This window comes from Bos indicus x Bos taurus, chromosome 10, assembly GCF_003369695.1.
Source record: "Bos indicus x Bos taurus breed Angus x Brahman F1 hybrid chromosome 10, Bos_hybrid_MaternalHap_v2.0, whole genome shotgun sequence".
NCBI classification, from domain to species: Eukaryota; Metazoa; Chordata; class Mammalia; order Artiodactyla; family Bovidae; genus Bos; species Bos indicus x Bos taurus.
The window spans coordinates 78,595,607-78,614,047 of record NC_040085.1 but is presented as its reverse complement, the minus strand read 5'-3'; the positions used below and the strand labels follow the sequence as shown (position 1 = coordinate 78,614,047).

At 37.2% G+C, this 18,441-nt stretch overlaps 1 protein-coding gene across 9 annotated transcripts in view; it reads left to right on the top strand.

Annotated features, from left to right (window-relative positions):
* NUMB (NUMB, endocytic adaptor protein) overlaps positions 1 to 18,441 on the top strand; it is a 162,855-nt gene that overhangs the window by 92,735 nt on the left and 51,679 nt on the right. For all 9 annotated transcript variants that reach the window (XM_027552362.1, XM_027552361.1, XM_027552359.1 and 6 more), the window contains one exon: positions 12,768 to 12,908. In XM_027552362.1, the coding sequence (XP_027408163.1) occupies positions 12,783 to 12,908 (126 nt within the window). In that variant the 5' untranslated portion in view covers positions 12,768 to 12,782. Of the gene's footprint in view, positions 1 to 12,767; positions 12,909 to 18,441 lie in introns of those variants that run through there.

Genomic DNA, 18,441 nt, shown 5'->3' with positions numbered 1-18,441 from the left:
ACTCATATACTGAGGCAGTGTTCAATAAATGTGTGTCTTGTCAAGAATGAGTTTAATTACCATGAAATTATGATAATTTAGCTGACCTTTTGATTAATATTATAGATAAGATTTTATATTTGAAACAGTTGAGCCAAATACTTTGTTTAAAAACTGTCTTTAATTCCAGCAGTGGAATTTAATACACTTTTCTCCCATTTAAATACTCTAAATCTGATTTCAACAGATATTATATCAGCAAGTAGTGCATTTTCTAGAGCAGGTATGAAAAGATTCAGGAGCATTTCTAGTATTAAGTGTCTGGATCCAGTTTACTATCATTTGCTAGATTATTATAATAGCCTCCTAATTGTCTCTCTGCTTCATTCTTGTTCCCTTCAATCCTTTCTTAAACCAGCTGCCAAATGTAAAATATAAGGGCTTTCTTTTAGAATCCTCCAGTGATTCCCCATTTCTCTCAGAGGAAAATTGAAGTGTTTGGCCTACAAGGTTCTCTGTTAACTTGTTGTGTGTTACCCATGTGGTCTCATCTCTCCTATTCTCTTGTCTTCATTTTGCACTGAACACACTGACCTCCTTTCTGTTTGTCAGACACTCTGGGCAAGACCTTTAGGACCTTTGCATTGATTATTTTCTTTTTCTGGAACACTTATCCTAGTGTATGACTCACTTTTTTACCTACTTCAATTCTTTACTCAAATAATACTTAATTTAAAATTTTATCCCTACCTCAGTACTTCTAATCCCCCTCTTAACCCTATTCATGTTTTTCTCTATAGCATTTACCGTCTTCTAATATACCACAGAGCTGGTGGTGTTCAGGTAAATGCTTTACAGTTAGTTTTCCAGATATAATTCCTACATGAATGATGGTTGATATTTTTGCTTGTGTAGTGAGTAAGATGAAAATGAAGGAATGAAGTTGTGTGTCAGAATTTCACTCATTTGTCAATGACATGAGAGGCTTCTTTGCTGAATTGGATAATAGTTTTCAAATAGTAGAAGAATATTTCCTCAAAATTTTTGTGCTATTCATAAGGTAGTGCTTTAGACACCGCACACTTTTAAGTTCAGTCTGCATTGTAGCATTTTCTCCATCAGTTTCTTAGATCTGGACAAGCACAAAACAATAAATCAAGCAATAATTGATAGTTTTTGCCAAATTTCACAGTGTAAATATTTCCACTGTGGCCGATTTCAGGTTACCAACATGAAGTCACTATGCGATATTTGGAAGAGATGTACAGTAGCCCAGCATTAGGCAATATTTCTACCATACAGATACAAAATCATCAGTAGCACCAAGAGCAGAGATGATAGTAAAATGTAATGTAAAAATAGGACGTAAGATTTTAGTATTTATCTTTGTTTTAAAATAACTATGTTTATATAGTTTAATTTATAACAAAGGTTATGTTTTACACCAAGTTCACAAACTTGCTGAAAATTTAACAGTTGGATCTTGTCAGTCAGCACATCGCTGTGAATAATCTGGCTATTTATTTTCTGTCTATCTCCTTCATAGAGGCAGAGGTTTTGCTCTGTATTGTTTGCTGCAGGCTGGAATGGTAGGCAGTCAATGAATACTTGCTAAGTGAATTTTAATTAAAATAAATGTACTAGATGCTGAGCAAAAAATAAATTTTGTCTTCAAATAAATTGAAACCTTTTTCATCTTTTAATATGAAATTTTGATTATAACAATAGCATAATATTCTTACCTCTCTGAATTATTGACCTAGATTATAAATAAAAGCATGTTACTCTGAAAGGGATAGAAGATTTTTAAATTTTCCTTGCTGAAAGAAAGATAATCATGTGGTCTCTCTTTTATAAAAAGAAAAATATGAAGCATTTATGCAAAGGAAAAAACTCTGAAGTGTTGATGGAGGTTATTTCTATTTGGGATTACAGGTCATTTGTATTTCATTCTTCAGATTTTTCTGTTTTTCGTGTTCTTTACAAGTCACATCTATTATATAATAAAATTATTTTTAAATCAGCTTCTTTATCATACTCTGGTATATAGTATTTTAGTTGAAAGAGGAGGAAAGTAAAATATTACAAGTAGAATATATAGGGTAAAAGAGAGAGAAGGAAGTGAGAAAGCCATTGCATATTTGAAAGGCCTGATCTTGTTATGCAGGGAAGTACTGGGAGATAAGGCGACAATGTTGGGTTCAAATTGTAGAGGCTTCTGAATGCCAGACTCGGACATCAAACTTTTTTTTTTTTTTGGACATCAAACTTTAGAATCTTCAACGGATTTTGAAGATAGTCAAGGAAGAATTCTAGGAATTTAATCTGGCACAACTCTGTAGGAAGATTAGAGGAAAGAGGGCTTGGAGTCCAGGGATTGTTGCAGAGGTCATGGATGAAGTGATTTTTCTACCAGGGCAATTACGAATAGAAGTGCTGAATGGCTGAATATCAGAGATAACTGATACCTGTTCCCATCCAGTAGCGTCTGTTGATGAACTTTGTATGGAAGAATTATGGGAAAGTGTCAGAGATGAACCTGAGAGTATGCTGTTGGCATTTCAAAGCTTTGCTGGGTATAAAGGTGTTATGAAGAAATACGAAAGTCAGGAAGAAGAATTTGTTTGAAAGGAAGAAGATAAATGGATTTGGAGATATTTGGAGTTGAAAATATAAGACTAGAATTCACAAAGAAGTCAGGACTAGATATGAGCTCTTTATGGGAGATAGAGAAAGAAGAAATGTATGTTTATAATTAGTTGAATTTTTACCCATTAAAAAAAAACAACTGAGTTCAGTATGTAATCTGTTCGTGAATTCAAAGGAGAAGTACAATTTGTCATGAGCTATAAACTTGCATATTGACAGAGACATTTTTAGTTTACTAATAAGATGACTTAACAATTCATTTTCAAATGTTAGCTAACCCTGCATTTATTAGAAAAGCTCCATGTGGTCATGATACATTTTTAATATATTGTTTGGTTTGATTTGCGAAATTTTGTTTAGAATTTATGTATGTATGTTCATGAGAAATATTGGTCTATCTATTTAAAAATCATAAATAGTGTCTTTGGTTTTGGTATCAGGTAATATTAGCCTGATAGAATGCTTTAGGAAATGTTCCCTCCTCTTCAGTTTTTTGGGAAGAGTTTGTAGAATTGGTATGATTTCTTCCTTAAATGTTAGGCAGAATTCACCAGTGAATCCATTTAGCCCAGGAGTTGTATTTGTGGAAATATTTTAAACTATAAACTGAATTTCATTAATAGGTATAGAACTTTTGTGCTGTGCTGTGCTTAGTTGCTCAGTCGTGTCCGACTCTTTGGAACCCAATGAATTGCAGCCTGCCAGGTTCCTTTGTCCATGGGGATTCTCCAAGCAAGAATACTGGAGTGGGTTGCTGTGCCCCTCCAGGGGATCTTCCCACCCCAGGGATCAAACCCAGGTCTCCTACATTGCAGGCAGATTTTTTACCAACTGAGCCACCAGGGAAGCCCAAGAATACTGAAGTGGGTAGCCTGTCTCTTCTCCAGAGGATCTTCCTGACCCAGGAATTGAACCAGGGTCTCCTGCACTGCAGGCAGATTCTTTACCAGCTGAGCTACCAGAGAAGCCCATAGGACTGTTGAGTTCAGTCGCTCACTCGTGTGCAACTCCTTGCTACCCCATGAACCACAGCATGCCAAGCCTCCCTGTCCCATCACCAACACTCAGAGTCCACCCAAACCCATGTCCATTGAGTCAGTGACGCCATCCAACCATCTCATCCTCTGTGGTCTCCTTCTCCTCCTGCCCTCAATCTTTCCCAGCATCAGGGTTTTTTCAAATGAGTCAGCTCTTCGTATCAGGTGGCTAAAGTATTGGAGTTGCAGCTTCAAAGGGTTATCTATTTCTTCTTGAATAAGCTATGAAAATTTGTACCTTGAAAGGAATTTTTCCATTTCATCTGAGTTGAATTTATTGGCATAAACTTGTTCATAATATGCCCTTATTATTTTTAATATCTATAGACTCTTACAGAGATAACACCTCTGTCATTCTTTTTATTTGTTTATTTTTGGCTGCACTGAGTCTTCACTGCTGCCCTTGGGCTTTCTCTAGTTGCAGCGAGTGGGGGCTACTCTCGAGTTGTGGTGCATGGGCTTCTCATTGCAGTGGTGTTGCAGAGCATGGGCTCTAGAGTTGATGGGCTCGGTAGACATGGCACCCAGTTTTAGTTGCCCCTCAGCATGTGGAATCTTCCAGGATGATGGATTGAACTTGTGTCCTCTGCATTGGCAGGAGGTTCTTAACCACTGGACTATCAGAGAAATCCTCTCATTCTTGACATTGGTAATTTGTATCATTTTTTTCCCCCTGAATAGTCTGGCTATAGGTTTATCAGTTTTTCTTCAATCTTCTCCAAGAGCTAGCTTCTGGTTTCCTTTTTTCTGTATTTATATTTTCCTACTTTACTGCTTTCTGCTTTGATTCCTACTGTTTACTTTTTTCTCCTTACTTTGCATTTCTTTGTCCTTTAGTTTCTATAGGTAGAAGCTAAGGTCATGGTTTTAAGTTAAGACCTTTCTTATTTTCTAATATAGATGTGTAGTGCAGGGTCTTTCAATAGTGCACTATTGGCATTCTAAGCTGGACAATTCTTTCTTTTCAGGAGCTGGCCTGTGTGTTATAGGATGCTTAGCAGTATCTCTGGGCACTATCCATGAGATACCAGTAGCATCTCCCCTAGTGACAACCAAAAATGTCTTCTCCAGGTATTGTCAAATGTAGAGGATTCCTCCCCACATCTGGTTGAGAACCACTGGTTTAGTGCTATAAGTTTCTAAGTTCTGCTTTTGTGACATCCCATAAATTTTGATATATTGTGTTTTCATTCAGTTCAAAATACTTTCTGAATTCCTTTTTGATTTCTACTTTGACCCATGGGCTATTTTGAAATGCATTATCTAGTTTCCAAATATTTCGTGATTTAATTCCTTTGTGGTCAGAGATCATACTTTGCATGACTTGGAACCTTCTAAATTTAAGACTTGTTCTATGGCCCAGAATATGGTCTATGTTGGTAAATGTTCCATATGCACTTGAGAAGAATGTGTACTCTGTTGTCATTGGGTAGAATGTTCTATAAATGTCAGTCAGATCTTGTTGATTGATACTGTGGCTCAAGTCTTGCTGTACATCTCCTTTTTTATTTTCTTCCTTATTCTGTTAATTATTGTGATGGGAGTATATAGCCACTCCAACTTTCTTTTGATTTGTATTAATATGGTATATTGTTTTCTGTCATTATACTTTTAACCTTTTTGTGTCTTTATATTTTAAGTAGGTTTATTACAGGCAACATATTGTCGGGTCTTGCTTTTTTATCCAGTCTAATGAGCTAGTTAGTCTCTTTGACTACTGGGGCAGCTAGTGTCACTGATAAAGGTGCTGTCTTCCCTAACAAGTCTATTCCAGATCTCACTGGGGGAACTTGTGGCAATGGAGCCAGCCTGCAGGACCGTGGTGGACAGGGTGGAGGGCTGGTTAGTATGGTAATACCATCCTTCCTGTGCCTATCTAGGACCAGGCAGAGGCACATGAAGGCAGACCAACCCTCTGGGGACCCTGGAGGAAGCCAGCAACTGTGCCTGAGAGAGATGGAACTTTTGGAATCCGACTTGCATTGTTACTGACCGATCAGAATGTTCACCTGCCTTCAGTTCAGTTCAGTTGCTCAGTCGTGTCTGACTCTTTGTGACCCATGGACTGCAGCACGCCAGGCCTCCCTGTCCGTCACCAACTCCCGGAGTTTACTCAAACTCATCTCCATTGAGTCAGTGATGCCCTCCAGCCATCCCATCCTCTGTCGTCCCCTTCTCCTCTTGCCTTCAATCTTTCCCAGCATCAGGGTCTTTTCCAATGAGTCAGCTCTTCGCATCAGGTGGCCAAAGTATTGGAGTTTCAGCTTCAGCATCAGTCCTTCCAGTGAATATTCGGCACTGATTTCCTTTAGGATTGACAGGTTGGATCTCCTTGCAGTCTTGCAGGGACTTGCAGAGACTCTCCTGAGTCTTCTCCAACACCACAGTTCAAGAGCATCAATTCTTTGGTGTTCAGCTTTATGGTCTAACTCTCACATCCATATAAGACTACTGGAAAAACCATAGCCTTGACTAGACAGACCTTTGTTGGCAAAGTAATGTCTCTGCATTTTAATATGCTATCTAGGTTGGTCATAACTTTTCTTCCAAGGAGCAAGCGTCTTTTGATTTCATGGCTGCAATCACCATCTGCAGTGATTTTGGAGCCCCCCAAAAATGAAGTCTGCTACTGTTTCCATTCTTTCTCCATCTATTTGCCATGAAGTGATGGGACCGGATGCCATGATCTTTGTTTTCTGAATGTTGAGCTTTAAGCCAACTTTTTCACCCTCCCCTTTCACTTTCATCAAGTGAAGTTCCTCTTTACTTTCTGCCATAAGGGTGGTGTCATTTGCATATGTGAGGTTATTTATATTTCTCCTAGCAGTCTTGATTCCAGCTTGTGCTTCTTCCAGCCCAGCATTTCTCATGGTGTACTCTGCATATAAGTTAAATAAGCAGGGTGACAATATATAGCCTTGACTTACTCCTTTTCCTATTTGGAACCAGTCTGTTGTTCCATGTCCAGTTCTAACTGTTGCTTCTTGACCTGCATACAGGTTTCTCGAGAGGCACGTCAGGTGGTCTGGTATTCCCATCTCTTGAAGAATTTTCCAGTTTGTTGTGATCCACACAAAGGCTTTGGCATAGTCAATAAAGCAGAAATAGATGTTTTTCTGGAACTCTCTTGCTTTTTCAATGATCCAGCGGATGTTGGCAATTTGGTCTCTGGTTCCTCTTCCTTTTCTAAAACCAGCTTAAACATCTGGAAATTCTCGATTCAGGTTCTGTTGAAACCTGGCTTGGAGAATTTTGAGCATTACTTTACTAGCGTGTAAGGTGAGTGCAATTGTAGTAGTTTAAACATTCTTTGGCATTGCCTTTCTTTGGGATTGGAATGAAAACGGACCTTTTCCAGTCCTGTGGCCACTGCTGAGTGTTCCAAATTTGCTGGCATATTGAGTGCAACACTTTCACAGCATCATCTTTCAGGATTTGAAATAGCTCAACTGGAATTCCATCACCTCCACTAGCTTTGTTCGCAGTGATGCTTCCTAGGGCCCCCATGACTTTGGACTCCAGGATGTCTGGCCCTAGGTGAGTGATCACGCCATCGTGATTATCTGCGTCGTGAAGATCTTTTTTGTACAGTTCTTCTGTGTATTCTTGCCACTTCTTAATATCTTCTGCTTCTGTTAGGTCCATACCATTTCTGTCCTTTATTGTGCCCATACCATTTCTGTCCTTTATTGTGCCCATCTTTGCATGAAATGTTCCCTTGGTATCTCTAATTGTCTTAAAGAGATCTCTAGTCTTTCCCATTCTATTGTGTTCCCCTATTTCTTTGCACTGATCACTGGCCTTACTACTTTGTTAAAACAGTTGTTGCATTGTGGGAGGTCACAGAATGGATCCTGGGCAAGGGACTCAGCACAGTGAATGTTTACTATCTAGAATGTAAGCATCGCAAAAACTTATCACTGGTATGGCTATATCAAGTCATACTGGCCAATTATATGGTGTGTATTTCTGTATTCACGTTGAGTGTGCTGGGTTTAATTGTTTATTATATACTAACACCTATTAGAAAAAATTAGGAAAATAATGAGATCATCACAAGAAAAGTTTCACCTATCCTAACTGCTTATGGTTGCCCTGGTCTTTTCCCTGATCTTCAGGCTTATACACATCTCCACCTGGCAGCCTGATAAACAGACCCCTCAAATTCAACAGTTCGGTTCACTGAATTCTTCTATCCAGCTTACTGAGGCCTAAAACTTAGGAGTCATATTTTGATTTCTTTCTCTTCCTCACCTTTTATAATTAATTCCTGCTTTTGACTTTCCGCACAAAGAGAATTCTGTTGATCAACCAAAACTGAGTTTATTAAACTTACTGCAGCAAAGGAGAGCACCACTATGAAAGAGTCTTGGTAGTTAGGGGAAGTTGGGAAAGGTTATTTCTGGGGTTTTGAGATCTGGACTCCGATGGTTTAAGGCAGGTCCTTCAAAGTGGGGAACTGGTTTAGATGGGCAAAGTTTGTGACACAATATTTAAAATTAATGGACATAGCAAGAGGAGCAGTCTGTTATCATGTGAGGAGAACTGTTTGCCCTGATGCATGAATTGTTTGCCCAGATAGGTTAGTTTATTAAACTTGCCTGACAAAGTGTAGCTAATTCTTGGCTTACAGTCTTATCATCTTGGGCAGAGTGCTTTCCTGAAGCACAATTACATCATGTTGACTCAGTTAATTCATAGATTTCCTGAATCTATGTTTTGTTGATGATGTTACCTCTACCTGAAATAATCTTTTCCCTCCTACTTCCCACAGTATGTGACTATTTTTTGTTCTTTTAAAACTTAACTCAGGCAGTGTCTCCTATAGGAAATGTTTCCTGAACCTAGACTGCTTCTAGGTGATACTGTATATAGTGCTATTATTACATTCTCCATGTTGTGCAGAAATGAACCTTTTATAAAGGGAAGAGAGCCATCTAAAGGCTAGTTGTCTTATTAATTTCTGTATCCACTAGCATTCATAACAGGGCCCAGCACATGGTAAGTTTTCAGTTTTTACTAACCCAAACAAATTGGGTCAGAGGAGGAAGAGCAGAGGAATAGGAGATAAGAGGTGAGGATTTAACTTTAAATTAATGCAATTGAGGCAGTATCAGTGCACCCAAATATAGAAATTTAAGTAAGAGAGGAAGAGTTAAGAGTACAATTAGAAAATGCTCCTAATTGGGGTAATAGTTTGTGTTGATTATTTCTCCAAGAGTGATAATGCAAAGAGAACACCAATGGAGAATTATTTGAGGAATATCTACAGTGGGTGGGAGAAAGTAGAGGAAGCCCTCAAAGGCATCGGTAGAAACAGAGATGAGGAGGATAAACCAGAGGATTTGCTGATTTGGGCAGTTAAGTTGTACGCAGTGACCTCTTAAAATCCAGTAGAATGGGGATATCATTTTTTTTTTTAATTTAGTTTGTAGGACAAAATAAGTTTGTTCTCAGGTTTTATACTTAGAAAAATATATTCTTTGTATTCTTCAACCAGGACTTCCACGGGGGGTATGATTTTCTTTATTTGGGAGTCAAGTTTAACCTTATTGAGGGCCAGTAGTAAACATTACTTTGAATTAACATTTTCTATTTTTCCTTTTTTTGGTAAGCAAAATCATTATACATAGATTACCCAAAAATAGAATGTTTGGTTTCTCCCTTGTATTAATTATTATCTTAATTGCTAGATTATTTTGTAGGCCAGTGGTAGTTACACATTAAGAAGTAGCAAGCAAGATATTATGATTATTTTCTTTTTACCAAGTTTATTTTAGAACAGTTACAGATATATCACTAATTTTCAAAAAATTTCCAGCTCTGAAACCCTTTCCTTAAACTTTAACATGGAGCCCCAACATGTAAGTCAGAGAAGGAGAAGCTGGTCTGTTGGAAGCTGTGACAGGGACTGAAAGCCCTCCTGAGAGTTGTGTCAGTCTTCTAACCTCCTCCTCTTTCCTTCCAAACACCTGTGGTACCAGGAACTCCTCTGTGGAAATTCTAGGGCCGCCTAAAGCATAGTTCAAAAATCACTGATATGTAATTCTCTTTGTAGAAATGTTGATGTCAAGCCATTTTAATACTGAAAGTAACATGATATTTAGACCCCCAAATCAGATGATACTTCCAGTCTGTTATCTTTATTGGTCAGTAGAATGGTACAACAACAAAGAGCAAATAAATTTGTACTGGTGCTATTTAGACAGAGGTTGGATATCAGGGCTTCCCTGATAGCTCAGTTGGTAGAGAATCTACCTGCAGTGCAGGAGACCCTAGTTCGATTCCTAGGTTGGGAAGATGCGCTGGAGAAGGAATAGGCTACCCACTACAGTATTCTTGGGCTTCCCTTGTGGATCAGCTGGTAAAGAATCTGCTTGCAATGTGGGAGACCTGGGTTTGATCCCTGGGTTGGGAAGATCTCCTGGAGAAGGGAAGGGTTACCCACTCCAGTACTCTGGCCTGGAGAATTCCATGGACTACAGTCCATGGTCTCACAAAGAGTCGGACATGACTGAGTGACTTTAACTTCACTTCACTGGATGTCTTCCTTTCAGGGAAGTTGTCCAAGTAGTTCCTTTGTTAGTGGGAGGTTGGCCTACTATTAAATGCAGTCTCTTTCAACATCGATGATTCTCTGATCTTACTGTCCACATTTATCCTACCTTGTAAATACCATCTAATAGGATGGGCTCTATTGTATTTTTCATTTCTTCAACTTTATAGTGTGCTGTATATATGACAGGCACTGTATTAGGACGCAAGGGTACTATTGAAACAAGTAAATGTGAACAAATAAGATACAACCTTCCATAAAGGAAATAGAAAATTGCTATAAGGTTTGAGGAGTAGTTATAGAGGTAAGCAGAGGGTATTCATGGGACTCATATGAAATGAAAGGACCCAGACCAGATAGGGGCTTTTCAGAAAAAATGCTAGCTTCTGTGAAGACTGAGCTGACTCTTTGAAAATGAGTAAACTTGAACCAGAAGCAAATAGAGAAAGGTCTTTCTAAGCAGAGGAAGGAACATGTACAGAGGCTCTGAAAGATAGCCTGCCTTGTTTAAAGTAGTTTGGGTAGTTGAGTATGCCTGGAGCTTAGCATGTGAATGGAGCTGGTGGGTGAAGCCAGATGAAAAAAGACTGTTTGCACCATGCTTGGGAATTTGGACTTTACCTTAAAAGTGATGTGAAGCAATTAAAGGATTTTAAGCAGAGTAATTAATGATCAGATTTGTGTTTTAGAAAGCGCTCTGTCTGGCATTAGTCAGGAGAGCAGATTGAAGTAGACCTCTCTTGGAAGCAGAGAGACCATTAAGTTGTTAAGCTTTTGCAGTGATATAAGCAAAAATAAGGATAGTAAAACTCACATGGTGGGTGGGGAAATTAATTCAGGATATACTAAGGAAATAAATCCATAGTTATTGGTCCGAGAAAGAATAAAAGTAGAGGTGACTTTCAGGTGTTTGACTTGGCCAGCTGGGTAAGTGTATAGTCTTTTTTTGCTAAGAGAAAGAAATTAAAAAGAAAAACACATGTATGCCTGTGGCGGATTCATTTTGATATTTGGCAAAACTAATACAATTATGTAAAGTTTAAAAATAAAATAAAAATTAAAAAAAAAAAAAAGGGCATCATACGGACTTTTGTCTCAAGATTCTTAGAGTGCCACCTTGAGCAAGGATATGGATGTTTTTTATTTTCTTATATTTGTATTTGTATATATTTTTGAAATGTGATATGAAAGTATATAACAGGATATATTATCAAGGAAGGTTAAGGAATTCTTTTTGGAAGTCTATTAGATTAAGATAGACTCTCATTTAAAGTAGTTTAGAAATAAGTGATCTACTTAAAAGCAAAGGAATGGATTACCTTTTGTCCATCCAGTCCTTTGATTATTTAATATCCACCTTACCTACTCTATAAATCAACTTTTAATTGAGAAATAATAAATTCATTTTTAGAAAATCCAGAGATTTTATCATTCATCTCTCAGAATTTTTACCTTTTAAGAAAATATGTGGTAAGAATGGCCTGTCTCTGTGAATTAGCTAATTTGGTAATAGTTCTGCTGTGGCATTATGCACTGTAAAATACAAAATGATTTTCCTCTGAATGCAGGCTTTGATTTTCAAGTCTTTCATTGGTGTTATGTGGGAATTAATGTTCCATCCCTTGTTATTTAACATTCCTGGCAGAGACGTTTCCTTTATATAGCTTTGTCACATCATTTTCTCAAGTTAAGATCTCCTTTTAGGCTGGTTGAGGTGCTTAAATCCCTCATGGAAGGAATGAGCAATGCTCCTAAACAGAAAACTGAAGGTATTGGTTTCAGATTTTGAGATTTGCTCTATAAAGGGATACATTCATTATGTTTATTCATTGACTCTTAAATGCTCTATTGTTTCTTATTAGATAAGTCTTCCTTCTCTGTAGTTTTGTGATTTCTTCTGTACCTTTGAAAGCATTAGAGAAGTGCCTCTTCCAGTAACAAAACAAAAACACTGTAGTTTAAACCAAAAAGATTCCCAAATTTCAGTGTTTCAGAATGATTTTTTCCTGATAAAGATAAAAGCTTTCAGAATATTTTCAGAAATTGTTAGCAGTTTATAATTTGGCCTAGATGTACAAATTTCTTTATTCAGTAGTTAAAATGGATTTGAGAGGTAGATTAGTAGAAATAGTCATTGGTTTATTACAATTAAAGTGCTTGAAAGTTCTTAGAATAACATCTCTTCAGATCCTACAAGAGGTTATTGTTGTTTTACTAGAACTAGTATTATAATTGTCTTTGAAAAAAGTGAAATGATTTGTTTGTTTGAACTTAGGGTTACTCTAAAAGGAAGTATGTTAATTGCTCATTTCCCCCTAAAACAAAACCTTTGATTTGGAATAATAGTTTTTTATTAGTATCATAATCTGAACTTTTAAATATGTGAGAAGTTTCAGTTCAGTTCAGTTCAGTCGCTCAGTCGTGTCCGACTCTTTGTGACCCCATGAATCCCGGCATGCCAGGCCTCCCTGTCCATCACCAACTCCCGGAGTTCACCCAAACTCATGTAAGAAGGTAGTAACTTCCTTTTCATATTTCTTTTACAGCTTGTAAAAATTAAAATGAATAAACTACGGCAGAGTTTTAGGAGAAAGAAAGATGTTTATGTTCCAGAGGCCAGTCGTCCACATCAGTGGCAGACAGATGAAGAAGGAGTTCGTTCTGGAAAATGTAGCTTCCCAGTCAAGGTAAGACTTCATGTTTCTATAAATCTCGATGTGGGAAAAAACTGACAGTTTATTGTATGTGAAATTCCATTAATTAGGACAGTTAAAACACTTCAAAAGCTAATCTCTTTATATTCTGCTTCAATGACAGAATTCGAAGAAAATAGATTATAATTAATGATTTTTCTCCTTATATTTATTATTTTTTTTAATATATATGCTTTATTGACTTACATTGTTTCAGGTGCACAGCAAGGTGGTTCAGTTATACAAATATGCATATATTATTTTTTAAACTATTTTCCACCATAAGTTATTACAAGATACTGACTATAGTTTCTTATGATATACAGTCAACCTTTGTTGCTTGTTGCATATCTATTTTTTAATTAGAAATCTAGCATTCTATTTATACTAAGTCAAACAAGTGGAATCAAAAATGTCATAATTTTTTAATTAGGCAAAAATTCATGTTCTCTAAAATATATATATTATACATATTTATATATATGTATATAAAAGCTTTTCTACTACACTTGATAAAAGCTTGAGAAAGAACAGTCAACAAGAAGAGAAGAGATGGAAGAAATCAGAGAACATAAACTAAAGGAAATGTGGGCACTGAATATGAAATAGAAAAAGTGAAACAAACTAGGTAAAAGTAAAAGATCATCATATAGTCCAGTTGATTTTAAACGCATCTGCTCGTTAGAAACATATCTGGAGCTCTGGAGAAAAAAAGCAATACAAAGCATTTGTAGTTCTCAGAAGATTTCAAGATACTTCTCATATGCATCTAGGTTTTAAAAAGTGATTTTAAAAGGTTTCTCTAATAGATCCTAGTTTTGGTGACACAGAATTCTATTATTTTTCTCTTGACGAATCATGATACAGTAGTATTAAGTGAGTAGTAGTGACATAATCACAATAGTAAAAGATTTGTTTATTGGTTTTCACAATCAGTTCAGTTTGGTCACTCAGTTGTGTCCAACTCTTTGCTACCCCATGGACTGCAGCACGCCAGGCCTCCCTGTCCATCACCAACTCCTGGAGCTTACTCAAACTCATCTCCATTGAGTCGGTGATGCCATCCAACTGTCTCATCCTCTGTCATCCCCTTCTCCTCCTGCCCTCAATCTTTCCCAGCGTCAGGATCTTTTCAAATGAGTCAGCTCTTCACACAGGTGGCCAAAATATTGGAGTTTCAACTTCAGCATCAGTCCTTCCAATGAATACTCAGGACTGATTTCCTTTAGGACGGACTGGTTGGATCTCCTTGCAGTCCAAGGGACTCTTGAGAGTCGTCTCCAACACCATAGTTCAAAAGCATCACTTCTTCAGTGCTCAGCTTTCTTTATAGTCAGACTCTCACATCCATGCCTGACTACTGGAAAAACCATAGCTTTGACTAGATGGACCTGTGTCAGCAAAATAATGTCTCTGCTTTTTAATATACTGTCTAGGTTGGTCATAACTTTCCTTCCAAGGAGTAAGCGTCTTTTAATTTCATGGTTGCAGTCACCACCTTCAGTGATCTTGTGAGCCCGAAAGATAAAGTCTCTCACTGTTCCCATTGTTTCCCCCATCTGTTTGCCATGAAGTGATGGGACCAGATGCCATGATCTTTGTATTTTTAATGTTGAGTTTTAAGCCAGCTGTTTCACTCTCCTTTTTCACTTTCCTCAAGAGGCTCTTCTGCCATAATGGTGGTGTCATCTGCGTATCTGAGATTATTGATTTTTCTCCTGGCAATCTTGATTTCAGCTTGTGCTTCATCCAGCCCAGCATTTCTCATGATGTATTCTGCATATAAGTTAAATAAGCAGGGTGACAATATACAGCCTTGATGTACTCCTTTCCCAATTTGGAACCAGTTGTTCTTTTGAACTGCATTCAAAAGGGTATATCTTTCCTTTTCTCCTTTGCCTTTAGCTTCTCTTCTTTTCTCAGCTCTTTGTAAGGCCTCCTCAGACAAACATTTTGCCTTTTTGCATTTCTTTTTCTTGGGGATGGTCTTGATCACTGCCTCCTGTACAGTGTCATGAACCTTAGTCCATAGTTCTTCCGTCAGTCTGTCTATCAGATCTAATCCCTTGAATTTGTTTGTGACTTCCATTGTATAATCGTAAGGGATTTGATTTAGGTCATACCTGAATGGTCTAATGGTTTTCCCTACTTTCCTCAATTTAAGTCTGAATTTTGCAAGAAGGAGTTCATGATCTGAGCCACAGTTAGCTTCCAGTCTTGTTTTTGTTGACTGTAAAAATAAGTCCTGTAATCAAGGAAATCCTATAATCAAATCCAGATCAGATCAGATCATTCGCTCAGTTGTGTCCCACTCTTTGCGACCCCATGAATCACAGCACGCCAGGCCTCCCTGTCCATCACCAACTCCCGGAGTTGACTCAGACTCATGTCCATTGAGTCAGTGATGCCATCCAGCCATCTCATCCTTTGTCGTCCCCTTCTCCTCCTGCCCCCAATCCCTTTCAGCATCAGAGTGTTTTCTGCCCTCCAGACCAGATTACCTGAGGATTCCCAGTCTCTTTGTCAGATCCCCAGGCTGTAAAGCCTTACGTGGGGTTTACAACCTTCACAGTGGTGGGAGAATTTCTTGGAATTATTGTTCTGTAGTCTGTGGGTCACCCACCCATAGGGTGTGGGATTTGATTTTATTGTGATTGTGCCCCTCCTACCATCTTTCTGTGGCTGCTTCTTTGTCTTTGGATATAGATTATCTTTTTTTAGTATCTTTTTACAGTGTCCTCCTGTTGATGGTTGTTCAACAGCTAGTTGCAATTTTGGTGCTCTCGCAGGAGAAGATGAGCACGCATCCTTCTACTCTATCATCTTGCACCGGAAGCCTTCTCATTATATTTAAATAAGAATTTCTGGTATATAATTTGAAATCACTACAAATAAGACCACTTCTAATGAAAATACTAATCCTGAAATACCTAAAAATTCTGAATTATCAAGAATCAAGTTTTTTTCAACAGAACATGCTTACTAATTGTGGAACAAAGGAAGTGAGTATATGCTTTCTTAAATACAGGCCTGGTATGTTCTATAAAGTCTTAAATCAGAAGAGTTAAAAAGGATTTTATCCTTAATTTTTTTTTTTTTCTATTTGAATAGATATTTTTATATATTTATTTTTAATTGGAGGCTAATTACTTTACAGTATTGTAGTGGTATCCTTAATCTTGTAACTTTTAATTGAGTTCATTTAAACTAATGCTTTCATTTGTCACATCAGAAAATGGAAGCTTTAAGAGTTTAAGAACATAGTGAAGATCTAGAGAAGGGGGTGCCTTGTAGGTGCTTTTTGTTACTGCTACTTGAGACTGAAGAAGAATCATCTGTATTTAAGGTCATAGAAGAAATAAATGTGCGTGCTACACTGTTCAGTGAGAAGAAGCAATTAATAGTTATATATGCTATGAGATGTGTGAGGAGGAAAAAATAGAAGGAACTACACCAAAATGTTAATATCTTGAAGAAGAAACTTTAATTTGAAGTGTTAGCATTTTTCTCTATTTTTTGTATATTCTTATGTATGAATATTTTTATTGTGATTTTTCTCCTTTTTTACTGCCTTGGTATTATGCATGAAACATGGACCAAAGCCTCAGAAAGAAAAAAAGTCATTATGATTGGAAAAGTGATTTTGAGAATCTCTGGGAACTTAATACATGACTCTTAAAATACACAGATTTTCCATAGTCCATCAGTGATGAAGCATTTTCCTAATCACTTAGCTTTGTCTGTGCAACTTACTTGCTGAAACTTCTTTTATAGGAATAATAAACTTAATGTTTAATTTTAAGTGGTTAGTATGATATTAAGATTAAAAAAAAAAACAACCCCACCTCTCTTACATAAAACCTAACACTCTTCTTTAGTGCCTCACATTCAGCCAAACAGTGGATTCATTTTGATTATACAAATCAAGTATTAAGTATTGGGTTCCTTAACGTCTTACAGAAAAAAACCAAATGAACTTTTGGCCAACCTGATATGTTGAAGTGGATCCTCTTACACATTGCTGATTGCTTGGAGGATACTTTGCAACCTCATGGGAGGGCAATTTGGAAAATATCAGTTAAAATTTTCAATGCACTTTTCATTTGACTAGCAATTTTACATTTGAGAATTACATCTATAGATATATACCAGCATGAGTGGTCATTCTAGCAATTTGTTTATAATAGTAAAAATGTGGAAACTCAGTTAAACATCATTCTGAGACTAGATAAAGAAATGACATCTGTTGAGGGGAATCCTTTGACACTTAAAAAAAGAATAAGGTAGATCTGTCTTCACATATTTATAAATTTTTTTGAACTCCTGCTATGTGCCAGACAGATGTTAAGTGGTAAGCAAATAAGATACAGTTCTCGCTCTGTGGCGTTTATAGTCTCCTTATGGGGGAGAGACTTTTAATTTGATATCTGTGTTACTAATACATGATTACAGACTGAGATAAGTGCTTTTTATTTACTTTTTTTCTCTTTTCAAAAAGTTTTTTTGAAATATACCTGATATACAATGTTATGTTGGTTTCAAGTGTACATCTAAGTGATTCAGCTATGCATTCTTTGTTTACATTCTCTTCTATTATAGGTTATTACAAGATGCTGAATATAGTTCCTTGTGCTATATATACAGTAGGTCCTTGTTGTTATGTATTTTATATATAGTAGTGTACGTATTTTGATTCCAAACTCCTAACTCTCCCCGCCTTCCCCTTTCCCCTTTGGTAACGCTAAGTTATGGCTGAGTAATAGTCCATATTGTGTATATATCACATCTTCTTTATCCATTCACCTATCGATGGACACTTGGGTTATTTCTATGTCTTGGCTATTGTAAATAGTGCTGCTATGAACATTAAGGTGTGTGTATCTTTTTGAATTATAGTTTTCTCCTTATATATGCCTAGGAGTGGAATTGCAGGATCACGTGGTAGCTCTGATTCTAGTTTTTTAAGAAACCTCCATACTGTTCTCCTTAGTGGCTGCACCAGTTTACATTCCCAGTAACAGTGTAAGGTGGTTCCTTTTTCTTGGTGCCCTTTCCAGCATTTATTATTTGTAGACTTTTTGACATGGCTATTAAACAGATTTAGAAAAGGCAGAGGAACCAGAGATCAAATTGCCAACATCCATTGGATCATCGAAAAAGCAGGAGAGTTCCAGAAAAACATCTACTTCTGCTTTATTGATTACTCCAAAGCCTTTGTGTGAATCACAACTGGAAAATTCTTCAACCGATGGGAATATCAAACCACCTTACCTGCCTCCTGAGAAATCTGTATGCAAGTCAAGAAGCAACAGTTAGAACTGGATGTGAAACAACAGACTGGTTCCAAAGCAGAAAAGGAATACATCAAGGATGTATATTGTCACCCTGCTTATTTAACTTATATGCAGAATATATCATGTGAAATGCAGGGATGGATGAGGCACAAGCTGGAATCAAGTTTGCCGGGAGAAATATCAATAGGCAGATGATACCACCCTTATGGCAGAAAGTGAAGAAGAACTAAAGA